This window comes from Dioscorea cayenensis, chromosome 17 (assembly GCF_009730915.1).
Source record: "Dioscorea cayenensis subsp. rotundata cultivar TDr96_F1 chromosome 17, TDr96_F1_v2_PseudoChromosome.rev07_lg8_w22 25.fasta, whole genome shotgun sequence".
Taxonomy (NCBI): Eukaryota; Viridiplantae; Streptophyta; class Magnoliopsida; order Dioscoreales; family Dioscoreaceae; genus Dioscorea; species Dioscorea cayenensis.
The window spans coordinates 409757-436415 of NC_052487.1; the positions used below are offsets into that span (position 1 = coordinate 409757).

Consider the following 26659-nt stretch of genomic DNA (forward strand, 5'->3'; position numbering starts at 1 on the left):
TTCAGCAGTATGTACTTTTTATTTTTTAAAAAACTAAAAGAAGGGTATCGTATTTTATTTTATTTCATAAAAAGGAGGACATCTAGTTGTGGTGCGACCAATGGGAGTATGTCGGAATTGTTCTCATTTCTCATCTCATTCATGCATGCCTTGTCACTTATATTTTCATGAGCAACAAATGATCAAGATATTTTATATGGGGCGCAAAACGGAGCAAAGTGCAGAAATGGGGAACAGTCTCACGTTGGTATATCAAGTGAAGTTGCAAGTTGTTTATGTGGTGTCTGAGTGTTAAAAAAAAAATTGCTTTGTTTGGTTTTATTGTATTTTATTTTTGCGTAGAGGGTCCCACAGGCCACAGAGTATTATTGTGCTTGTAAAAGCAATTGTAACATTTTCTCTGATCATCAAGTTGACGATGGCACTGAAGTTACTCCAAAGGCCAAATAGAAAGCTGAGAAACGGGGGCCTCTTAATGTCGAAAGCCTTAATTTCATGGAGGATGTAGACAAGAGACATACGCTCACAAGGTCACGAAAAAGGTTTGGTGGCTTGGGGCTGGGTTCATGAATCATGATCAAAGAAAGGATGTGCTTCCCCATCATATTCATGATTATTCATAATTCTCTGTGAAGAAGAGTGCAAGAGTGGCAAGCAAACACATGGCAAGGCATCAACCCTTGCAAAATTCACAGTGGTGGTTTTTCAAATTGGTGAAAAGTCAGTTGTACGCACTTGTAGAAAAATCAATATCGCCTTGAATGTTCTCCGTTTAGTAACCAATCATGTCCTTTCACCGTTTTCGTTCATGACGAGCGCAAATATACCTGCTTCTAAGTTCCGAGCAAAGGAGTTGGGACATGCTTCAGCAAAAAAAAGGAGAGTTGGGACATAACCCCCTGTGACGCTCCAGCCGCCTTTTCCACAACTGCTCCTAGGCTACTGCGCCCGTCCCATTCCCTGTGATCCTGTTCTTCAAATCAATTTTTATACTCAAAACTCTCGCACGGTAAAAAGATGTGCAGTCCGGACTTCGGGCTTAGGCACACACCCCATCATAATATCTTACTTTAATTACACCACCACCAAGCCTTGTTGGGTCTTATCATTAATTACTAATTAACCCAAACTCAGAAAAGCAGAAAAAAAAAAAACAGACGGACAAGACCCATCCAAGCCGGGCGTGCCACATCTTTAGATTTTGATGATAATATATATCTTTATGTGTTTGTATCTTCAAAAGTATCTTTTTAGGCTATGATCTAGACTGTATCCACTGCTCCCCTTTTCCATTCTGTAAATGTTAGCACAAAGCTGTTGGCCATCTTCCTCCGTGTCTCTAACACTAACCATTGGCAAGATTTATTTAAGCAGCCACACGCGCCTCCCTTGCTCAGTAACCGCACTCTCTCATATCTTCCAACTCTAAAGCCTTCCTTTTTGTGTGTTTTCCCCCCGGAGGAGATATCTTTAAGCTCCTTTATTAGCCATTTCCCCGTTTGGATATCTTCCATTTGAACTGAGACTTCTAATCTTCCCTGTTTTGCTAGTTCATATCTTCCCTGTTCTGAAGGAGCTGTCTTTGGTGTTTTTGTGTTTTGAGACTTTCAACTCAGAACATGTAAAACATTTGTTTCTGTTGATGCTCTGTTAGCCAATGCACTTCATCTTCTTGTTGCCGTTGATCTTGTTTTGAGTTTTCTGAGAAGCATCAGTCAACCCCAGTGATCATGGCCTTTCTCTGATTCTTTTCATTTGTAACGCCCCAACGCCCATGGATTTTCGCTAAATTTTTGCGTTGAGTTCCATGCTTTCTTCTCCTTAGATTCTGGCGATATTTTCTAGCAGATTACAACATGTAAAGTTTGCATTTTGTTGTTCTGTGAGGGTGCTTTTCTCAAAGGAGGTGAATTGCCAGCCATGGAGGAGTTCAAACATTCCTTACCGAGTCGCTAATTATTTTTTCCTTTACTGTTTCTTAACTTCGATTCATTGATACTATGAGAACAACCATTTCTCCAATAAGTTCTTCACTAGGCTTAGCGCAATTGTACATATAGATGCCTGAACAAGAAAATAGATTAGCACTAAGAGTTTTTCGTAACCAGGACGCACACTTTTAATTAGCCTGCATCTGATAGAAAGCATTATAACTAGTAGATATGGAGATGGTAATGATACAAGAGTAGGATCGATGTCCAACCTCGAGTTCCATGGGTATAGTTGTGTTTTGTGTTTTTCTTCTATTTAGCACCTTTCTCTCTTTGCTTTATTTGATCACATATCTCCACATATAATGTGACACCGAATTGGTACCTTTCCCTTGCATCCTTAATCTTTGCACAAAATAATCAACAGCTTAAGATCATGGAGGAGACCTTTGTTCCCTTTCGAGGGATTAAGAATGACTTGCAGGGTAGATGGCAATGTTACAGGCAGGACTGGGCTGGTGGTTTCAACTCTGGCTTAAGGTATCCACTCCCTCTTTAATTAGTTTTAGTTTTTTGTCATTTCCTTCTAAAAGAGCTTTCTTCTTGTTGTTGTTGATGATGATGATGATGATGATGATGATGATTTCAAAATATTGCATTTTTATGCAATGGTGTAACATTTAAGCTCTGTTATTTATTAGATATTGGTTCTATTCTGAATTTTTTTTTTTTAATGTAATCTCTGTCCTTTGAATTTGAGATTGATTCCTATGCTATGCTTTGGGCGGTTGGACCTGACAGGATCTTAGCTCCAACAACATATATATTTTTTGCTTCTGCAATTCCTGTTATATCCTTTGGGGAGCAACTTGAGAGGAGCACAGGTATTCACTTTTAGAAAAAAATGATAACAAAGAAAAAGATTTCGCTCATGTCCACAACTGAATCCTGAATCTCTGAGAACTAGTATCAGAATCTATCTCCTGGCTCTATAACTATCACAGATGGAACATTGACTGCTGTTCAAACACTCGCCTCAACTGCTCTATGTGGAATCATACACTCCATTGTTGGTGGTCAGCCCTTGCTTATACTAGGTGTTGCTGAGCCGACGGTTCTCATGTACACCTTCATGTTTGATTTTGCAAAAGACAGGCCAGACTTGGGGCACAAGCTTTTCTTGGCATGGACTGGATGGTAACGGACCAATTCTATCAATGCTAATAAATTTTCATGTGTTTCTTTTTAATCTAATACCACTGAATTTTCAGGGTTTGCATGTGGACTGCATTTCTGCTCTTCATGATGTCTATATTGGGCGCTTGCTCTATTATCAACAGATTTACTCGCCTTGCTGGGGAACTATTTGGTTTACTTATAGCAATGCTCTTTATGCAACAAGCTATCAGAGTAAAGCTTTAGTCTTCTTCTAACGTTAGCAGATCATTCTTGGTATAGATTGAATAGCTATGAAATGCAACAGACCGTCCTTTAATTATTTCGGGGGAAATGAATGCTTATGGCACAAGAGCAAGCTGTGTCTTCTGAGTTTATCCAATAGAACTTTCTATACAGAGCATGGCTTTAGGATGGATAGTTATTTCCTGATTTTTTTTATAAAAGCAAATTGTCAATATTTAGCTTTTTGCTACAACTGAAGTTCTTTTTAAAATAAATTTAAATACACCTGCTGAAGCTTTTAAAATTCATTTCAGTGGGCATGCATTCTATTTTGTTTTCTTCCCTTGTTTCCTGTGCTTCTACTTCACTGCATCTTCCTTATTTTCATGACCCACTGGATATCGACATTTGTTTTTTAGCACCTCTACATAGATTTAACCGGTGTATTGCTCATTGACCATGGATTATCTCTATCAGGGTCTCATTGATGAGTTTCGCATACCAAAAAGAGAAAATCCTAAGCAAATTCAGTTTGTACCACCATGGAGATTTGGAAATGGAATGTTTGCATTAGTTTTGTCCTTTGGACTTCTGCTTACTGCTCTTAGGAGTCGCAAAGCAAGGTCATGGCGCTATGGAACAGGTAGCCATGCTAAATCTGCAAGGCTCTCCTCTTCTCTTGGAGAGTGACGTCTATTCCATTTTTGTCTTAAAGCTAGATTTCCAAACAAATGTACCTTGTGTAAGCATTGTTTTACGCTAATTGAAGGCTGAGGAAATGTTTCAGGTTGGCTACGTGGAGTTGTTGCAGATTATGGTGTACCATTGATGGTATTTGTTTGGACTACAATATCATATATACCTGTTAATAGTGTTCCAAGAGGGATTCCAAGGCGCCTTTTCAGTCCCAATCCATGGTCGGATGGTGCTTACTCAAATTGGACAGTTATCAAGGTTGATACTGAGATACTCCCTTATTTGGTGGTCATATTTTACTTATGGCTTGAAAGAACTCCAGTGGTTCTTCATGACATAATCTTTGAATCTTGATTATCAAAACTGCGTGCACATACAAATGCCTTCACTTGTTACTTATATTTGCTACATGCCACAGGGAGCTGATGATAACCAAAATAATTGCCTTGTTTGAGTCAAATCTTCTGCTCTTTAAAGTTTAACAGGATTTAATGCTTCCATTTTTAAGGAATTCACTTGATTGAGAACAGTCATCTGTCTTAAACCACATTTTGTATTGTCTTGTGATACAACACATACCCATTCTTTGTCCATTCAGAAGGCAAAAACTGAGTCTTTTACCTCTTACTCTTCAGTTTTCTTGTTTCTCTTGCGCAGGACATGTCAGATGTTCCACCAATTTATATAGTTGGTGCATTTATTCCAGCTACTATGATTGCAGTGCTCTATTATTTTGATCATAGTGTTGCATCTCAGCTTGCTCAGCAGCAGGAATTTAACTTAAAGAAGCCATCTTCTTACCATTATGACCTTCTCCTTCTGGGTTTCCTGGTATGGAATATGAATATAACTATGTTTCTGTGATGCGGAAAAAGAAAATTTATTTTTCATAATTCATGCTTTGTGCTTACGGGCTTGAACTTCCAAATAAGAGGTCATTCTTTCCATTTGTTGCCTATATTATTTCATTTATCTGAGGTTCCTAAGCACATAATCATTAAGATTTGTCCCAATGTAAATTTTGTTGACACATTGACTTTGAGTTGACTATCTTTTCTTTAGAGAGTTATTTCTTTGGTATAGGGCATATAAGTTGGAGATAGAAACTGGCTTATGGTATTGTCTTATCCCCGCTATCCTCGTTTTCAAAACTAATGATGTGTTTAATGGAGCAGACTATGTTATGTGGGCTCATTGGGGTTCCTCCTTCAAATGGTGTTATTCCACAATCTCCAATGCATACAAAAGGTTTGGCTACTCTGAAACACCAGGTACTCTCTATGGACAGATTCCATTTGAAGAATATCAGTGGCCTTTGATCTTGTAAATAAAATTGTTCTGTGGCAGATATTGCGTGACAAACTACTATCAACAGCGCGCAGAAGTATCAGCCAAAATTCAAGCTTGGGGCAGTTGTATGGAAGCATGAGAGATGCATATAATCAAATGCAGACCCCGTTAGTTTACCAAATTTCATCTACTATGGTAACTTAACTCAGCAGCAATTATAATGGCCTTTTATGGTGAAATGACTTTTTCTTTGCTTGTTCATCAACAGGGGCTCAAGGAGTTGAAAGAATCCACCATCCAAATGGCTTCAAGCAGTGGCTGCATAGATGCTCCTGTTGATGAGTCAGTATTTGATGTGGAGAAAGACATAGATGACCTACTTCATGTTGAGGTCAAAGAACAACGTCTCAGTAATCTACTCCAGGCTGTGATGGTTGCAGGTTGTGTTGCAGCAATGCCCCTTCTTAAAAAGATCCCCACATCAGTCCTCTGGGGCTATTTTGCCTTCATGGCAATTGAAAGCTTGCCAGGAAATCAGTTTTGGGAGAGGATATTATTACTTTTTACTGCCCCCAGTCGAAGATACAAGTATGTTTGCCTTCAAGATCAACTTCAATTGAGTACTCTTTTTTTGCTGTTCCACATGGAAAAACTGGGAAAATTAAATTTAGCCATCAAATGCATGAGAGACCCTTAGATACATGTTGTTGTCTTGGTCTGAACTCAGCTTTGCATTCTTAGCACACAGGATCTTTGTGAACATTGTCTTAAAGGTTACGTACTTACATATAGGGGCCAGTAGAAGAATTTGAATTTTTGCTAAGACTTATTTTCCTTTTGGTATTGGAAGATAACCTTTGAATGCAATAAATTAAAAATGTTCCTAACGACATTGCTCAGACCTAGGGATACATGGAAATATTGATTATGTTCTAAGGAGACTTTCATAGATGAGGATTTGCAAATATAACTATCTATATAGTTCAGGGTAAAACTGATGAGGAAATGGGTTGGTCAGAGAAGTACATTTCATCATGTCATTGTACAATTGATTTTAGTCATTTCTGTGTATTTATTAAGGAGCCATTGCAGTTTCATGGAACTGGTTTTGCTTCTGTTAGAATCAAATGTTGCCTATCATTGTGTAGCCCCTTCTTCTCTAGGAAAATTTTGCAATACTATTTTTTGTTGTTTGAAGTTAACTATCTGCAATTGGAAATTCTATCAGGGTCCTGGATGAGTATCACGCAACATTTGTGGAGAGTGTGCCTTTCAAGGCAATTGCGATCTTCACTTTATTCCAGACAAGTTATTTGCTTTTATGCTTTGGTCTCACATGGATTCCTATTGCCGGGGTCCTCTTCCCGCTTCTGATCATGCTCTTAGTCCCAGTGCGGCAGTACATCCTGCCCAAATTCTTTAAAGGAGCTCATCTGACAGACTTAGATGCTGCGGTGTATGAAGAAGCACCAGCTTTGCCCTTCAACATTGATGTAAGTTCTAATATAAATATGATGAAATAAAACTGTTTATATAAATTCATCTCATCTGGAAATGCCTGTTTGACAGGGTCAAGATCCTAGCCGGAGAGTAACAAGGAATGATCTTGCGGATGATGGAGAAATTTTTGATGAGATGATCACTAGAAGTCGTGGTGAGATCCGGCACACTCACAGCCCAAAGATAACGAGTTCAACTCCGACTTCATCAGTGGATTTGAAGTCCTTACACAGCCCAGTAATTTCAGAACGAACCGTCAGTCCTCAAATCAGTCAGTTGAGGGTTGGTGGGAGCCCGGGTTTTGGAACAAAAGGAAGAGAAGTCATGAAAACACCTAGTCCTTGGAGTCCTTTGGGAGAGAGTTCTCAGATGTCAAGAGCCAATTTGAATCCTCAACAGGACTCAAAGTCACTTAGCTAAAAGGTTTTCAGGTTTGTTCAGTGTCACTTTTAGATTGAGCTGTGAGACTGGTCATTGTTGATATTAGGTTGCCTGCTGGTTAACACTTTTACCATGGCAATACAATGGTGCCATTTATCATATATGTGTTTATATTGTATGGAACTGCATTATGGTTGGTTTCTTAATAAAATAATGGAACTCGAGGTTTGGACATGACATTAGGATGGTGTCATCTATTATGTAATATGTATGTGTTTATATTGTATGAGACAGCATTGTGTTGGTTTTTTTTTTTAATAATATAAAGGAACTCGGGGGGTCAACATGATATTTGGATAGTGTAATCTATTGTATATGTGTTTATATAGCCTGAAACGGCATTATGTTTGGTTTCTTAATTAATAATATAATGGAACTCAAGGTTTGAATAGATATTAAGGTATTGTAATCTATTATATGTGTGCTTATATTGCAAAGTTTATTTTCTATACTGCAAGGGGATCTGTTTTGAAACTGCATTATGGTTTTTTTTTGGGAAAGAGGAGCGGGACGAACCCACTAGAGACCCAGGGACGTGCACAAGCCTCGGTGGAATAAGTGGGGACGGGGCCGTGCTCATGTGGGCGCTGAAACCACCCGTACACATCCACTATTCACAACTCCCAGAAATGTGCCCTCAGCCGATAATCGAACTCTCACCACTCGGTGAGAGATCTATCGGCGACCCGTGTACCAATAGACCCGAAGGTCGTTGGCGAAACTGCATTATGGTTGCTTCATGATAATATAATGTAACCCAGAGGTTTGAACATGATATGTGTTTCTTGTGTTTTTTTTTATATAATTTAAAATTGTTGAGCACATATTTTCTGTAATTTATACTGTGAGAAAGGGGTGGAGATATAGCTTTCATTTGCTTGAAGGAAAAATAATTAAAAAAAAAAAAGGAATTAGAATGTGGTTATTTGATCATAAGAAGCACCTAGTTATATAACTTCAAGCTTGTCCTTGGTAGATGGCAGAAAATCAATGCTCTATATGTGCAATCGAAAGAGGAAGCGATGACATTGTCTGACTATATGTATGTTTTCCTGGATATGCCTAAATGCCCTGCATTTGGTGTTATTCATGTATTTTATGGAGTTGAAAGATCCAATATTCACAATAAGTTTATAGTAAGATGCTCTAATATTCCCTATTATTATATAATTCTTCAAGCATTGTTTTTTACAGGAGGGATATCGAAATGAGCTGTGCATTATTATGAGCAAGTTAATTAAGGGTGACACTTTTGTCTATGTTGTTATTATTCTGTGCTTGCTTTTGACTACTAGGGCCCATTGCACAAGTGATTGGTGTCACTTTCCAACGCGAACTCACAATCAAGACTATATAGGGACAGAAATCTACAGCAGAGCTCTCTAAAGCCAAAAGCAAAAGCAACGTCTCTATGATTGTAATATAGGACTCCCAAAGGCCCATCTTCTTTGTTGTCTCACGCCACGCCACGCCATGGCAGGCAGCAAAGATAGAGATAGAGATAGAGATAGAGATAGAGATTTTCCCTGGCCTCACTTGATGTTGATGATGATGGGGACGGGAGTGGGTGCTGTGCGGATGCAATGCATTACAGATAGAGATAGATTGATAGATAGACACCTTTTATATATAATAATCGCTAGCTGACATGATACTTTTGTCTTGGGTTGGGTTGCTGGAGGGACGTTGTTTTCAGGTTCCAGCGGCAGCGGATGGTATATTAATAATGAAATGGTGGAGGTGAAGAATAGATAGATAATAGACTAGTAGTAATACTAATAATAAAGGAAAGCCGGCTCTGAAGCAACAAGCTCAAGCTCAGACAAAACAGAAGAGGTTGGATAGTAAACAATCATTAAACCAGGTGTTAGTTAGGATTAGAAAGACGGTTTTATAGTTTTCAGGAACAAATTCTGTGTGAGAATTAAGGCAACAGCCGTTTGGGGGTTGGTTTCCGTCCTTCCCCGCCTAGTCAGTCCTTGCATCTTTTGCGTTGGGGTTTTGACATTTTGTCTTGATCGGGTTTGGTTCGATTAAACCAAACAACCAAACCGGTTACAGACTACAGAGGATGAGAGGAGGCGGAATATTCAAGTCCTATGGTTGGCTTTATGCTGCTGTTGTGTCTCTCCTTGGTTGGTTGGTTGGGACTTGGTACCGCGGATGAAGAGGCCTCACTTCCTTCTCTTTGGAGATTCCATCACGGAGCAATCCTTCGGCCCGGCAGGATGGGGCGCTGCTCTCGCCAACACCTATTCACGCAAGGTCTCTTCTTCATCATCTTCTTCTTTTTCTTCTTCTACTACAACTACTACTTTCGCAAGTGATCCATTTTGTTTGTCATCCAGATCCCCATTCTCATATGTTTGATGTTCAATGTCCCTTTATTTATCAATTTATTTATGGTTAAGTGATTATAATCAAATCGATGATACCCTATGTTGTTTCCAGGCTGATGTACTTGTGAGAGGTTACGGTGGATATAACACAAGATGGGCCTTGTTCTTGCTCAACAGCCTCTTTCCTCCGGTTTGATTCTTTTCAAAATGCTTTTTTTTTTAAAAAAAAAAATTAATTGTATTTTTATTGTCAATTTCAATCCTCATACAATAATTACATGATGTATGTACGTTGCAATTTGTCCATTATTATGTGATTCTCCAAATGCGCCCCCGGTATTGTCTATTAAACAAAATGTGAAGTGTGGTTGAAGCTTGGCAAACAAATTCCATGATCTACTTCAGATTCTCAGCAAACTCTCACATTGTTAAAATCTAATAGCACTTGCAAAATTTGGCATGATAAACTTGGTATGTTGTTTGCTACAAAGAGTATGGAATTGTGTGTATGTTTATTGGCCCTTTGCAGAGTTCATTTATAATTTAGCCTTCAATTTGTGTCTCAGGACATTTCTATCTAAGTTAGGCTGATTCTTTTTTTTTTCTTCTTAATTTTCAGAATTGTCTGACCCCACCTGCAGCTGCAACCATTTTCTTTGGTGCAAATGATGCAGCCATTTTGGGGAGAACAAGTGAGCGGCAACATGTGCCTATCAATGAGTACAAGGTGAACCTGCTCAAAATTGTTCAACAGATGAAGGTTTATTATAATCCTTCCATCAGCTTTTCTTTTGCATCAAAAATCTACTGTCCACTTACTTCCAGATCATTAAACCTTGTGCTTTTTTGGTCAAGATGTTCATTTGTTCTGGTCACTTCTATATCTCTTATGACTGTATACTGCCTGTTAGACCCTATGTTGCCGAAGTTTCTTTGTTGCACTTAGGCGGTTGGGACTCTGTACACCTACTGTAGACTAGTTGGTCAAACATCTTTGGTAGGATTATTTTATAGATCCTCCTCTACACTCTTGAGTATTATTTCTTTTTTTTTTCTTTCTTTACTTTTGTCTTCTTCCTTCAGAGCAACAGGGATAAAAATCATTTATTGACACCAGTCATAGAATGACCAGTTAACCAATGATTATATCAGTGTGATCACAAAGTGGAATATAAGTGGCCATGGTTCTATATACAAAACAACCTGCAAACAACATTGATTCAGGGAAACACTAGGGTAATATCTTGCGATACAAACTTGATCTTTCCCTCCCTTCCCTTCAATTCATTCCCCTACAACCATAGCTTGCAAGTGACGCCTTCAGATTTTGCTAGATTTCTGAAAATGCAGTTGTTATGTTCCTATACCGAGCAGCACTCACCACTAGAATCTCACATGAGCCCAGCAAACCATTGGGCATGGAGAATTTCCAACAGCTCCAAATCTCCTCTATCATCTGAGGAAAGTTGTATATAAGCACTTTATCGAATAGAACTTTCCTAATTAATCTAGTAAGGCTGTAACTCAGAAGTAGATGCTCATTGGTTTCATGTTCTGTGCCCCATGATACACAGTCTTGTCTTCTTCACTCTTCCATGTAGTTGGATAATATCAATATAGATCTTTCTGTTTCTTTACTTGGCCTTGAAGCATTTTATGTTTTGTCTTCTCCACTCTTCTATGTAATTGGATAATATCAATACAGATCTTTCTGTTTCTTCACTTGGCCTTGAAGCATTTTTTTTGGGGGGGAAATGGAGCTCTATAAGCTATTTATTCAAAAAACCAGGAAATTACAGAGAACTTCTGCTAACAAGACACAAAGAAACTGAAAAAGAGGAAAAAAAAACAAAATAAAGAAAGAAGAAGACACTAGTAAAATTGCTTCATAAGCCAATGTGGAAGGTCCCTTCCTTGATGAAACAAAATTAATGCATGCTTGCTAGAACCAAAAATGGCCAGGTTAACAGCAGCTTTCATCCAGCTATAAGGAATGATGTGAATCTTAGGAAAATTGTGTTCTTTCAGAAGATTGTGGATATTCTCAATCAAAGGATCAAGACGCCAAACAGCTTGCCGGTTGCTCTGGTTGATGGCCAATAAGAGATCTCTGTTTGCTATAAAGACATGTTTGCAAGAGATTTTCAAATTCAAAGAATTCTGCAGCGCAATAGCAAGAGCGCAGGCTTCAGCTTCAATGCTGGACTCAGCAATAGTTGGACCGCATCCGGCATGAACTAAACTTGAATTGATGTTGGAAATGCAGAAGCCAACACCAGACTTGACAGATTCGCGATTCCAAACTGCAGCAGCAAAAAGAAATGGAGCATCAGCGGTAGAGAAGTTATTAATTAGAAGGTTTCTACCAACAACAAAAGACTGAGTAGAGAAATATATACCATGTAAAAGTGAAGAATGAATTATGTGTTATCATTGATAAAGATGAACATATATGTACAGAGGAAAAACTGTGCATCCCTACAAATCAGTAATTGATTAGCAACAAATCAGGCTGTTAACTATCAATTAGTGATTACGATAGTATATACAAATCTTTTATTCTTAATATGGAAGATAAGGAAGATTAATTTCCTAACATGAATAGCAACTGGTGTTTGAAACATTTACTCAATCTGCGGGGTGTGGTGAAACAATTCTTTGTTTACAGGTTGGGGATGGGAGAAGGTTCTCCTGCTGGTTTGACCATTGGTATGATGGTAGCTCTATTATAGATTTGTTTCCATGGATTAATTTGAGAGGGAATACTCTGTCTAAAAGAGCTTATGTTTGTGATTTTTGGAGGGATGATGGCTGGCATCTCCCTGTGACTGGATATCCTGCATTAGCTCAGGTTTGGGATTTTCTGCAGAGGAATTTTTCTGTTAATATTAATGAGAAGGATTGTATACTGTGGATGCCAGATAAGAATGGTGAATTTAGTATTAGGAGTACTTGGAGGAGTTTGATGCCTATTGAGCAGGAAATTTCTTGGGCTAAATTGGTGTGGTCTCATTGTAATATGCCTAGGAATTCTTTCATCTTTTGGCTTGCTTTGCATAACAAGCTTTTGACAAAGGACAAGTTATTTGCTTGGAAAACTATAGATTCAGAAACTTGTGTTTTCTGTAATAAAGCCAGGGAGGATGTGTCTCACCTTTTCTTTAGTTGTGATTTTCCCCAAAAAGTGTGGGTCAGGGTGTTAAAGGCTGTGAACATTCAGAGACGACCTTTTTATTGGCAAAAGGAAGTCAGTTGGTTCCAAAAGAAAGCCATGGATAAGACTATGCTTGCTAAGCTAAGGAGAAATGTGATTTTGTTGCTGTATATTTGATTTGGAGTGCAAGGAACCTGCTGATTTTTCAGCAGAATTTTATTACTGTGGATCAGGTGTTTGCTCAGGTCAAGGAGGTGGTTCTATTCAAATTTTCTGTCAAAATTTCAAAGTCGTCTGATTGTGCTCTTTTGAGCAAGTGGTTGCAGTAATTCTGACAGAGGCGTGTCTGGTGTTGTCAGTAGGATGCTCTGTTTCTGAAGGCTTGGGCAGTTTATTCTGTTAATTAGTCTCTGTTGCTATGAATGATTGTTGAATGAGTGAAGCATAATCTCATTGGTGGTTCTTTGATTGGTGGTGGTGTTTGTTTTTTTTCTGGTGCTACATATTGCGTTGTTTTGATTGGGTGGGAAGTCGAGCTTTGATTGGTGACTTCCACAAGTGTGGGTTGTATGGCTGCTGGTGACTGTCTTGGTGGTGAAGTGATGTGGATTGTGTAGGAATTGATGTCCCTGTATGAGTGGTGGTGGTTTTCGTGCTGCGCTTATATCCTTCCTTATGCATTAATTTGTGGTTAGTTTGTATCCCATTTGTTTGAGTTTAATAAATATTTCATTTTGGCTCGACAAAAAAATATATGTCACGCCCCGAACCCGGCTCACTGCGGCCCAGGTCTGCTGACAAACGGCCGCACACTCTGCAAAAGCCGAAGTAGGCAGTCATGGCCTCAAAAGCACGAAAAAAATTAACAACGGGATTATGAGACTGAGGCCGATGTGAACCACTAAAAAAATATCGGGATCACAAAAATGTTCAATAATTTCAAAAAAACATACAAAATGTAACAAAGCGGAAAAAATAACAAAGTGAAATTTAGAAATCGGAAATAAATCATAATGATTTACTTTTACCAAAATATACGTATATGTCCCCCAAACAACTAATGCCAAAAACAAAAATATCATAACTCATTTATTTAAACTCGGTGACCCGAGTCGGATTTCGAACTCATAGGTTTACCCTCGGTGACCCGAGCCGAATATCGAGTCGTTATTCTTCACCGACGGAGCGGTGCGAAACTATAGTTTTACATGTCGAAGATGCGTGTCGACACGGTCAGTGTTTAACCCCCAGTGACAGGGTTATTGCACAGTTAATTGGGGACTACGAATTTCTATACAAAAATATGTCGGGTTTAAAATCATTGTCAACGCAAAATACTGGTGATCCCGTTTTTCTTACAAAAATTAAACCAATTATATCAACAATAACACACTTAACAAAACAATAAATAAATAGCCAAAGTTAATATATATATATATACACACCTATATACATACAAATAACTTGGAATTCAAAAGAAATAACCTACTGAAACATAATATATAGAAATTTACCCAATACTGAATCATCAAATAATCCAGGGATTTTTTTCACATTTTTAAACAAATTCAAAAAAAATAGAATAATCTCGAGAATTAAACAAAAAAATAAAGTCCGAAATCAATGTTAGAAAAAAATAATAATTTACTAATAAGATAGCCAAGTGACCAAATAATAGAAGAAATAATTTAACAAAAAAACAATTTAACAAAGTGTCACAAATACATCATATATTAATATTTATAGGTGGTTTACTTACCCGACTAGCTAACATCAAAACTATAAGCGCCACGAAATTAGGCTTCCACAAAATACCCTCCCAACGATAACCACACAACCTTGACGAAGAGGTCTATCTCCGTCCTCGCCGCCGGCACCACACACCAAAAAGAAAAAGAGAAAAGGAAAGAGGCAAGATCTCTCCCTCTTTCTTGGTTCAAACGAGACTATATCGGAAGAAACAAAAGGTGGCGGCTAGGGTTTGAAAACCCTAATAAGATATAAGAATTAAGAGAAAAATTAATAAAAAAAGGAAAGTTTCTTTTTCCTCTTCAGTAACGACCTTTATATGCAAAAACAATTAAATGAAATAAATTAAAAAAATGTGTGGGGCCCACAACTCCTCCCTCCTAAAAAAAAGTTTAGTCCTCTAAACTTAACTTAACCATCAAAGCAGACTTCCAGTAAAAATTCAGACCATGAAAAAGTTCGAGCGTCATCGAATTAGATGATAAGATTCAAAGACCAATGGATTCAAACAAAAACTTGATTGATGATACTTCTAAGGACAATGGTCACAACAAAAAAACAATAAACCTACCTTTGATTTGTTTTTAAACTCATATCAAACATAATATAGAATTCAATGCTTTTTGAACATCCTTGATTAAACATCAATATGAGCATATATTATCATGTGTTTTGTTGTCATCCGACTTCAAAAGAATTTAAAACCGCAAAAACATTACCATCATTGCAATCTATCAAACCTCGATTAAAATCCCCAATTCATGTATCATCCCATGGATATGATAACTAAATCAAACAAGTTTAGAAAAACTAAAATGCCATTAATTTCTTTCTCATCCACTGGAATCAATGTTTCCTACTAAAATCACCTAACATGATTCTCATAGATCAAACTTGGCAACCATCAAACATCAAAACTTCAAAATTATACATATACTCCAGTCCACAACAATATTTGAACGCTAAAATTTTCTCATTGATTGAAAAACATAAGCAAATTAAAACCAATCGAGAACCGCCAATTATCTACCAAGCTTAAACTTTGTTTTGAATCATCCTCAAACAAATATTTGGAGTATAATCATCAAAATTTCTTAAATCTTCCTAAACACTAAGGTATGATCCTTTATATCTTTTTGCTAGTAGAATTACAACAATGGAACTTATTTCACCTTCGAAGTACATAATGATTCTCTAGATTGACCATTAATTCAGTAAAAGCAATACAACTGAACATAAGAATCATATATATCATTTAGAGCCTCTTCTTAGTTTCAAGAAAATCAAAGAAAAGTATCGAATTATAAGAATTTTGCTCCTCAAAAAAATTTTCAACCATTATCTTGCCACTCAAAGCACCAAAAACTACACAACAACAAACAAAGTCGGGGAACATGATCGACACATTAACCTCCAGAAAATTTTCCTAATTATAGCAATATTTAACTTGCCAACATCATTATTTCTCTTCAAAATAAATTTACTCACCAAGCTAAAATGTGATAAAGTTCCATAATATTCTTAGCGCTCCTCAAATTATAGCATCATCATGAAATTCACCAAATTTTTTTGCATATTAAAAATTTCAGCCTGGTTTTTACAAAAATCATGAATATCATCCAACATATACATCTAATTATAGAGATATTTTACAAGCACATAGATAAAATCATAACAAACGTTCTCTGTATTATGCACTTTGGCCAATTCAACCTCATAAATCATAAAAAGTACAATTCCTTCCTCATGCCCTACACAATAACAACAACTGAGAAGGGTCTACTTAAGCAAACATATCTCATTGGTTACAAATCCAATAACTTCAAAATTTTGCAGGTGATTAGTTATGGAAAAGTGCTAAAATTTTCTAGTTCTAACCTTTTCCAAATAATATTAACTAAGGCTCTGAATTTGGGATACAATTTCAGCCAGCATAAAGTCAAAATCTGGAAATTCACAACATGTACAATTATATATATAAACAACCACAAATTCAATTCTAATAATTCTCCAAATCATCACATAAGCAATTTCAAGATTCCTCTTTTCTTTTCTTATATAGATATTCATGTCTGTCAAAGAAAATCACATACATAGCAATCTACAAAATAAAAAAAAAAAATGAACATCACACAAATCAAAGCTTTCCTACAATTCAAGCTATCAAACAAAGACTCATGCTCTAGTATGCAACTTCCAAAAAGATTCTAAGTGAAGTGGCATCTAGGCAAATACCACAACCTCCACAACCCACTTATCTTGGGGTTTTCTCACTCTTACTCGAATTTAACGGATCTATCTAATATATGAAGGCAAAAACAATTTCTCCTCTAACCATCTCTCTGATACCACTAGATTTGTCACGCCCCGAACCCGGCTCACTGGGCCCAGTCTGCTGACAAACGGCCCTACACCCTACAAAAGCCCGAAACCAAGTAGGCATACAAGGCCTCAAAACACGAAAAAAATTAACAACGGGATTATGAGCTTGAGAGCCCGAGTAAGCAACCACTAAAAAAATATCGGGATCACAAAAAAATGTTCAATAATTTCAAAAAAACATACAAAAATGTAACAAAGCGGAAAAAATAACAAAGTGAAATTTAGAAATCGGAAATAAATCATAACAGATTTACTTTACCAAAATAACAAGCATATATGTCCCCCAAACAACTAATGCCAAAACAAAATATCATAACTCATTTATTTAAACTCGGTGACCCGAGTCGGATTTCAGAACTCATAGGTTTACCCTCGGTGACCCGAGCCAGAATATCAGAAGCCGTTATTCTTCACCGACGGAACGGTGCGAAACTATAGTTTCTATGTCAGAAGTACGTGTCGACACGGTCAGTGTTTAACCCCCAGTGACAGGGTTATTGCACAGTTAATTGGGGACTACGAATTTCTATACAAAAATATGTCGGGTTTAAAATCATTGTCAACGCAAAATACTGGTGATCCCGTTTTTCTTACAAAAATTAAACCAATTATATCAACAATAACACACTTAACAAAACAATAAATAAATAGCCAAAGTTAATATATATATATATACACACCTATATACATACAAATAACTTGGAATTCAAAAGAAATAACCTACTGAAACATAATATATAGAAATTTACCCAATCTTGAATCATCAAATAATCCGAGGATCACATTTTTTTAAACAAATTCAAAAAAATAGAATAATCATCGAGAATTAAACAAAAAAATAAGTCCGAAATCAATGTTAGAAAAAAATAATAATTTACTAATAAGATAGCCAAGTGACCAAATAATAGAAGAAATAATTTAACAAAAAAACAATTTAACAAGTGTCACAAATACATCATATATTAATATTTATAGGTGGTTTACTTACCTGACTAGCTAACATCAAAACTATAAGCGCCACGAAATTAGGCTTCCACAAAATACCCTCCCAACGATAACCACACAACCTTGACGAAGAGGTCTATCTCCGTCCTCGCCGACGGCACCACACACCAAAAAGAAAAAGAGAAAAGGAAAGAGGCAAGATCTCTCCCTCTTTCTTGGTTCAAACGAGAGACTATATCGGAAGAAACAAAAGGTGGCGGCTAGGGTTTGAAAACCTAATAAGATATAAGAATTAAGAGAAAAAAAAAATTAATAAAAAAGGAAAGTTTCTTTTCCTCTTCCGTAACAGCCTTATATGCAAAACAATTAAATGAAATAAATTAAAAAAAAATGTGTGGGGCCCACAACTCCTCCCTCCTAAAAAAAAGTTTAGTCCTCTAAACTTAACTTAACCATCAAAGCGGACTTCCAAAGTAAAAATTCAGACCATGAAAAAGTTCGAGCGTCATCGAATTAGATGATAAGATTCAAAGACCAATGGATTCAAACAAAACTTGATTGATGATACTTCTAAGGACAATGGTCACAACAAAAACAATAAACCTACCTTTGATTTGTTTTAAACTCATATCAAACATAATATAGAATTCAATGCTTTTGAACATCCTTGATTAAACATCAATATGAGCATATATTATCATGTGTTTGTTGTCATCCGACTTCAAAAGAATTTAAAACCGCAAAAAACATTACCATCATTGCAATCTATCAAACCTCGATTAAAATCCCCAATTCATGTATCATCCCATGGATATGATAACTAAATCAAACAAGTTTAGAAAAAAACTAAAAATGCCATTAATTTCTTTCTCATCCACTCGGAATCAATGTTTCCTACTAAAAATCACCTAACATGATTCTCATAGATCAAACTTGGCAACCATCAAACATCAAAACTTCAAAAATTATACATATACTCCAGTCCACAACAATATTTGAACGCTAAAATTTTCTCATTGATTGAAAAACATAAGCAAATTAAAACCAATCGAGAACCGCCAATTATCTACCAAGCTTAAACTTTGTTTTGAATCATCCTCAAACAAATATTTGGAGTATAATCATCAAAAATTTCTTAAATCTTCCTAAACACTAAGGTATGATCCTTTATATCTTTTTTTGCTAGTAGAATTACAACAATGGAACTTATTTCACCTTGAAGTACATAATGATTCTCTAGATTGACCATTAATTCGAGTAAAAAGCAATACAACTGAACATAAGAATCATATATATCATTTAGAGCCTCTTCTTAGTTTCAAGAAAATCAAAGAAAAAGTATCGAATTATAAGAATTTTTGCTCCTCAAAAAAAAATTTTTCAACCATTATCTTGCCACTCAAAGCACCAAAAACTACACAACAACAAACAAAGTCGGGGAACATGATCGACACATTAACCTCCAGAAAATTTTCCTAATTATAGCAATATTTAACTTGCCAACATCATTATTTCTCTTCAAAATAAATTTACTCACCAAGCTAAAATGTGATAAAGTTCCATAATATTCTTAGCGCTCCTCAAATTATAGCATCATCATGAAATTCACCAAATTTTTGCATATTAAAATTTCAACCTGGTTTTTACAAAATCATGAATATCATCCAACATATACATCTAATTATAGAGATATTTTTACAAGCACATAGATAAAATCATAACAAACGTTCTCAGTATTATGCACTTTGGCCAATTCAACCTCATAAATCATAAAAAAAGTACAATTCCTTCCTCATGCCCTACACAATAACAACAAGCTGAGAAGGGTCTACTTAAGCAAACATATCTCATTGGTTACAAATCCAATAACTTCAAAATTTTGCAGGTGATTAGTTATGGAAAAGTGCTAAAATTTTCTAGTTCTAACCTTTTCCAAATAATATTAACTAAGGCTCTGAATTTGGGATACAATTTCAGCCAGCATAAAGTCAAAATCTGGAAATTCACAACATGTACAATTATATATATAAACAACCACAAATTCAATTCTAATAATTCTCCAAATCATCACATAAGCAATTTCAAGATTCCTCTTTTCTTTTTCTTATATAGATATTCATGTCTGTCAAAAGAAAATCACATACATAGCAATCTACAAAATAATGAACATCACACAAATCAAAAGCTTTCCTACAATTCAAGCTATCAAACAAAGACTCATGCTCTAGTATGCAACTTCCAAAAAGATTCTAAGTGAAGTGGCATCTAGGCAAATACCACAACCTCCACAACCCACTTATCTTGGGGTTTTCTCACTCTTACTCGAATTTAACGGATCTATCTAATATATGAAGGCAAAAAAACAATTTCTCCTCTAACCATCTCTACGATACCACTAGATTTGTCACGCCCCGAACCCGGCTCACTGGGCCCAGTCTGTCGACAAAGCGGCCGCACACCCTACAAAGCCGAAAACCAAGTAGGCATACAAGGCCTCAAAACACGAAAAAAATTAACAACGGGGATTATGAGCTTGAGAGCCCGATGAAGCAACCACTAAAAAAATATCGGGATCACAAAAAAATGTTCAATAATTTCAAAAAAACATACAAAAATGTAACAAAAGCGGAAAAAAATAACAAAGTGAAATTTAGAAATCGGAAATAAATCATAACAGATTTACTTTACCAAAATAACAGCTAGCATATATGTCCCCCAAACAACTAATGCCAAAACAAAATATCATAACTCATTTATTTAAACTCGGTGACCCGAGTCGGATTTCGGAACTCATAGGTTTACCCTCGGTGACCCGAGCGAATATCAGAAGCCGTTATTCTTCACCGACGGAACGGTGCGAAACTATAGTTTCTATGTCAGAAGTACGTGTCGACACGGTCAGTGTTTAACCCCGATGCGAGGGGTTATTGCACGATTAATTGGGGACTACGAATTTCTATACAAAAAAATATGTCGGGTTTAAAAATCATTGTCAACGCAAAAATCTGGTGATCCCGTTTTTTTCTTACAAAAAAATTAAACCAATTATATCAACAATAACACACTTAACAAAACAATAAATAAATAGCCAAAGTTAATATATATATATATATACACACCTATATACATACAAATAACTTGGAATTCAAAAAGAAATAACCCTCTTTGAAACATAATATATAGAAATTTACCCAATCTTGAATCATCAAATAATCCGAGATTTTTTTCACATTTTTTTAAACAAATTCAAAAAAATAGAATAATACTCGAGAATTAAACAAAAAAATAAGTCTGAAATCAATGTTAGAAAAAAAATAATAATTTACTAATAAGATAGCCAAGTGACCAAATAATAGAAGAAATAATTTAACAAAAACAATTTAACAAGTGTCACAAATACATCATATATTAATATTTATAGGTGGTTTACTTACCTGACTAGCTAACATCAAAACTATAAGCGCCACGAAATTAGGCTTCCACAAAATACCCTCCCAACGATAACCACACAACCTTGACGAAGAGGTCTATCTCCGTCCTCGCCGCCGGCACCACACACCAAAAAGAAAAAGAGAAAAGGAAAGAGGCAAGATCTCTCCCTCTTTCTTGGTTCAAACGAGAGACTATATCGGAAGAAACAAAAGGTGGCGGCTAGGGTTTGAAAACCTAATAAGATATAAGAATTAAGAGAAAAAAAAAATTAATAAAAAAGGAAAGTTTCTTTTCCTCTTCCGTAACAGCCTTATATGCAAAACAATTAAATGAAATAAATTAAAAAAAAATGTGTGGGGCCCACAACTCCTCCCTCCTAAAAAAAAGTTTAGTCCTCTAAACTTAACTTAACCATCAAAGCAGACTTCCAGTAAAATTCAGACCATGAAAAAGTTCGAGCGTCATCGAATTAGATGATAAGATTCAAAGACCAATGGATTCAAACAAAACTTGATTGATGATACTTCTAAGGACAATGGTCACAACAAAAACAATAAACCTACCTTTGATTTGTTTTAAACTCATATCAAACATAATATAGAATTCAATGCTTTTGAACATCCTTGATTAAACATCAATATGAGCATATATTATCATGTGTTTGTTGTCATCCGACTTCAAAAGAATTTAAAACCGCAAAAACATTACCATCATTGCAATCTATCAAACCTCGATTAAAATCCCCAATTCATGTATCATCCCATGGATATGATAACTAAATCAAACAAGTTTAGAAAAACTAAAATGCCATTAATTTCTTTCTCATCCACTGGAATCAATGTTTCCTACTAAAATCACCTAACATGATTCTCATAGATCAAACTTGGCAACCATCAAACATCAAAACTTCAAAATTATACATATACTCCAGTCCACAACAATATTTGAACGCTAAAATTTTCTCATTGATTGAAAAACATAAGCAAATTAAAACCAATCGAGAACCGCCAATTATCTACCAAGCTTAAACTTTGTTTTGAATCATCCTCAAACAAATATTTGGAGTATAATCATCAAAAATTTCTTAAATCTTCCTAAACACTAAGGTATGATCCTTTATATCTTTTTTTGCTAGTAGAATTACAACAATGGAACTTATTTCACCTTCGAAGTACATAATGATTCTCTAGATTGACCATTAATTCGAGTAAAAAGCAATACAAGCTGAACATAAGAATCATATATATCATTTAGAGCCTCTTCTTAGTTTCAAGAAAATCAAAAGAAAAGTATCGAATTATAAGAATTTTTGCTCCTCAAAAAAATTTTTCAACCATTATCTTGCCACTCAAAGCACCAAAAAAACTACACAACAACAAACAAAAGTCGGGGAACATGATCGACACATTAACCTCCAGAAAAATTTTTTCCTAATTATAGCAATATTTAACTTGCCAACATCATTATTTCTCTTCAAAAATAAATTTACTCACCAAGCTAAAAATGTGATAAAGTTCCATAATATTCTTAGCGCTCCTCAAATTATAGCATCATCATGAAATTCACCAAATTTTTTTGCATATTAAAAATTTCAGCCTGGTTTTACAAAAATCATGAATATCATCCAACATATACATCTAATTATAGAGATATTTTTACAAGCACATAGATAAAATCATAACAAACGTTCTCTGTATTATGCACTTTGGCCAATTCAACCTCATAAATCATAAAAAGTACAATTCCTTCCTCATGCCCTACACAATAACAACAACTGAGAAGGGTCTACTTAAGCAAACATATCTCATTGGTTACAAATCCAATAACTTCAAAATTTTGCAGGTGATTAGTTATGGAAAAAGTGCTAAAAATTTTTCTAGTTCTAACCTTTTTCCAAATAATATTAACTAAGGCTCTGAATTTGGGATACAATTTCAGCCAGCATAAAAGTCAAAAATCTGAAATTCACAACATGTACAATTATATATATAAACAACCACAAATTCAATTCTAATAATTCTCCAAATCATCACATAAGCAATTTCAAGATTCCTCTTTTCTTTTCTTATATAGATATTCATGTCTGTCAAAGAAAATCACATACATAGCAATCTACAAAATAAAAAAAAAAATGAACATCACACAAATCAAAGCTTTCCTACAATTCAAGCTATCAAACAAAGACTCATGCTCTAGTATGCAACTTCCAAAAAGATTCTAAGTGAAGTGGCATCTAGGCAAATACCACAACCTCCACAACCCACTTATCTTGGGGTTTTCTCACTCTTACTCGAATTTAACGGATCTATCTAATATATGAAGGCAAAAACAATTTCTCCTCTAACCATCTCTCTGATACCACTAGATTTGTCACGCCCCGAACCCGGCTCACCAGGCCCAGTGCGCTGACAAACGGCCGCACACCTACAAAGCCGAAACCAAGTAGGCATACAAGGCCTCAAAACCTGAAAAAAAAATTAACAACAGGATTATGAGCTTGAGAGCCCAGTAAGCAACCACTAAAAATATCGGGATCACAAAAATGTTCAATAATTTCAAAAAAACATACAAAATGTAACAAAGCGGAAAAAATAACAAAGTGAAATTTAGAAATCGGAAATAAATCATAACAGATTTACTTTACCAAAATAACAAGCATATATGTCCCCCAAACAACTAATGCCAAAACAAAATATCATAACTCATTTATTTAAACTCGGTGACCCGAGTCGGATTTCGAACTCATAGGTTTACCCTCGGTGACCCGAGCCGAATATCGAAGTCGTTATTCTTCACCGACGGAGCAGTGCGAAACTATAGTTTCTATGTCGAAATGCGTGTCGACACGGTCGATGTTTAACCCCCGATGTGAGGGTTATTACGCGATTAATTGGGGACTACTAATTTCTATACAAAAAAATATGTCGGGTTTAAAAATCATTGTCAACGCAAAAATCTCGGGTGATCCCGTTTTTCTTACAAAAAAATTAAACCAATTATATCAACAATAACACACTTAACAAAACAATAAATAAATAGCCAAAAGTTAATATATATATATATACACACCTATATACATACAAATAACTTGGAATTCAAAAAGAAATAACCCTACTTTGAAACATAATATATAGAAATTTACCCAATCTTGAATCATCAAATAATCCGAGATTTTTTTCACATTTTTTTAAACAAATTCAAAAAAATAGAATAATACTCGAGAATTAAACAAAAAAATAAGTCCGAAATCAATGTTAGAAAAAAATAATAATTTACTAATAAGATAGCCAAGTGACCAAATAATAGAAGAAATAATTTAACAAAAACAATTTAACAAGTGTCACAAATACATCATATATTAATATTTATAGGTGGTTTACTTACCTGACTAGCTAACATCAAAACTATAAGCGCCACGAAATTAGGCTTCCACAAAATACCCTCCCAACGATAACCACACAGCCCTCGACGAAGAGGTCTATCTCCGTCCTCGCCATGCAGACCACACACCAAAAAGAAAAGAAAAGGAAAGAGGCAAGATCTCTCCTCTTTCTTGGTTCAAACGAGGACTATATCGGAAGAAAGCAAAAAGGTGGCGGTAGGGTTTGAAAACCTAATAAGATATAAGAATTAAGAGAAAAAAAAAATTAATAAAAAAGGAAAGTTTCTTTTCCTCTTCCGTAACAGCTTTATATGCAAAACAATTAAATGAAATAAATTAAAAAAAAAATGTGTGGGGCCCACAATATATATATATATATATATATATATATATATATATATATATATATATATATATATATATATATTTATACATGGTTGGATATGTTAATATTTTATCAGACCTTATTAGCCTATCCTGGCGTAATAAATGCCATTGCTGTCTAGTCTGATTTCATGTGTTATATCATTTGACAGAATTGTTCATCCGCCATGTTGGTTGTCTTGATCACTCCTCCCCCAGTTGATGAGCATGGGCGAAAAGAATATGCAAGGTTTGATGTTTCCCTTCTCACTCAGTTTTTTATTTGTGATATCTTTTATTTCACTTTTACCTCTTTACAGTATGATTTTTGTGCTTGAATGGCCACAGGTCTTGATGAAATTGAAATTTACCAAGTTTGAATAATTCAGTGAACCTTTGAAGTTCAAAAAGTTTCATATACAAGAAAACATCATTGATGTCCCCCTGACATAAATTAAATATTGAGCATAGAATCTCATCTAGAATTATTATTATTATTATTATTATTATTATTATTATTATTATTATTTGAACAAAAGGGGTTGCCCACGGGCAGCTAAACCAAACTCAAAACAAACCAAACAAAAAAAGAATTGACAACAGGACCAGAACCAACAAAACAGCAATAAAAAAACAAGAAGCTCAGAAGCAATAGCCATGTTCCTCAGCAGCTTCAGTGATCCAGTGTGGAAGTTCCATTCCCTCATTCAGAGTTCTTTGATTGAGATGTTATGTGTTTGTCAGATCTTTATATGGTGAGAAGGCCATGGAGCTTCCAGAGAGGACAAATGAGATAACCGGCAACTATGCAAAGCAATGCATTGACCTGGCTAAAGAGCTGGATCTCCCATATGTTGATCTTTGGTCGCTAATGCAAGAAACTGAAGGCTGGCAGAAAAAGTTCCTGACGTAAGTGATGGTTTTTCGCAAGCATTTACTTTCACAACAGCATATCATACAATAAAGAAGGATCTCTTTCTGTTTTGTGAAAAAAATTGATTGGTTCGGTTATATTTATTTACAGTTGAGCAGATAATTTCATCAATTAGTGCATGATCCTTGTATTATGATCTCCTTCAATTGTGTGTTTTATCCCAGTGATGGTTTGCACCTGACAGAGGAAGGCAATGCAGTGGTTCACAATGAAGTGGTGCGCGCATTCAGTGAAGGTGGTCTTTCCACGGAGCATATGCAGTGTGATTTTCCTCATCACATTCATATTGATTGGCATATGCCTGAGAGAGCATTCCAGAAGAAGTGAAGCTGCCTCTTTCATTGATGCTCTTAATCTTTATTGCCCGCCTCTTGCACGCTTGTCTTTTGAGAGGTGAACATGCTACTGGCAGGTGATTTTATGGCCATAAAAACTTTGTATTCTATGAATATACAGTGTTACAATTGGAACAGTGTATTCAACCTGTTAAGCAACTGCATTAGGTACGCTTCCGAGTTGCTTCATGTTACATGACGCAGCATGCCTCAGGTTGATTATGCTTGATAGAGCACCACATATTTGATTAGAAGATGAGTTAGTATTTTTTTCATTAAAAGCACAAATATTTTATATAAAAGATTTGATATCAATAAATCAAAAAGTGTTTGGTAGTATTATTTTTTCAATCATAAAACTTGAGATATAAACATATTTTTTATA

The 26659-nt window shown here is 35.6% G+C and overlaps 2 protein-coding genes across 4 annotated transcripts; both read left to right on the forward strand.

The window, feature by feature from the left end:
* The first annotated feature begins 1254 nt into the window (after positions 1-1254).
* On the forward strand, positions 1255-7550 carry LOC120280279 (boron transporter 1-like). The gene is made up of 12 exons (XM_039287057.1): positions 1255-2471; positions 2733-2815; positions 2936-3128; positions 3203-3341; positions 3810-3975; positions 4120-4286; positions 4686-4859; positions 5204-5299; positions 5376-5513; positions 5587-5906; positions 6547-6811; positions 6888-7550. The coding sequence occupies exons 1-12, from the start codon at positions 2368-2370 to the stop codon at positions 7236-7238; spliced, it is 2196 nt and encodes a 731-aa protein (XP_039142991.1). The 5' UTR covers positions 1255-2367; the 3' UTR covers positions 7239-7550.
* Positions 7551-8963: 1413 nt separating this feature from the next.
* Positions 8964-26468, forward strand: LOC120280572 (GDSL esterase/lipase At5g62930-like). Of its 3 annotated transcripts, none has more exons than XM_039287443.1 (6): positions 8964-9524; positions 9711-9788; positions 10218-10358; positions 25179-25255; positions 25750-25914; positions 26124-26468. In XM_039287443.1, the coding sequence occupies exons 1-6, from the start codon at positions 9423-9425 to the stop codon at positions 26149-26151; spliced, it is 591 nt and encodes a 196-aa protein (XP_039143377.1). In that variant the 5' UTR covers positions 8964-9422; the 3' UTR covers positions 26152-26468. The 3 variants fall into 3 exon arrangements, with proteins under 3 accessions (XP_039143377.1, XP_039143376.1, XP_039143375.1); XM_039287442.1 differs by having other exon boundaries at positions 10218-10325; positions 26104-26468; XM_039287441.1 differs by having other exon boundaries at positions 8966-9524; positions 26104-26468.
* Positions 26469-26659: the final 191 nt, after the last annotated feature.

Excerpts from the sequence above, each read along its gene's own strand:
- LOC120280279 (XM_039287057.1), top strand. The coding sequence starts at position 2,368 with ATGGAGGAGACCTTTGTTCCCTTTCGAGGGATTAAGAATGACTTGCAG. Across the intron at positions 3,129-3,202 it reads TTCTTGGCATGGACTGGATG|GGTTTGCATGTGGACTGCAT; the intron begins GTAACGGACCAA and ends CTGAATTTTCAG. Across the intron at positions 4,287-4,685 it reads CAAATTGGACAGTTATCAAG|GACATGTCAGATGTTCCACC; the intron begins GTTGATACTGAG and ends TCTCTTGCGCAG.
- LOC120280572 (XM_039287441.1), top strand. The coding sequence starts at position 9,423 with ATGAAGAGGCCTCACTTCCTTCTCTTTGGAGATTCCATCACGGAGCAA. Across the intron at positions 10,359-25,178 it reads AAATTGTTCAACAGATGAAG|AATTGTTCATCCGCCATGTT; the intron begins GTTTATTATAAT and ends ATCATTTGACAG. Across the intron at positions 25,256-25,749 it reads GGGCGAAAAGAATATGCAAG|ATCTTTATATGGTGAGAAGG; the intron begins GTTTGATGTTTC and ends TGTGTTTGTCAG.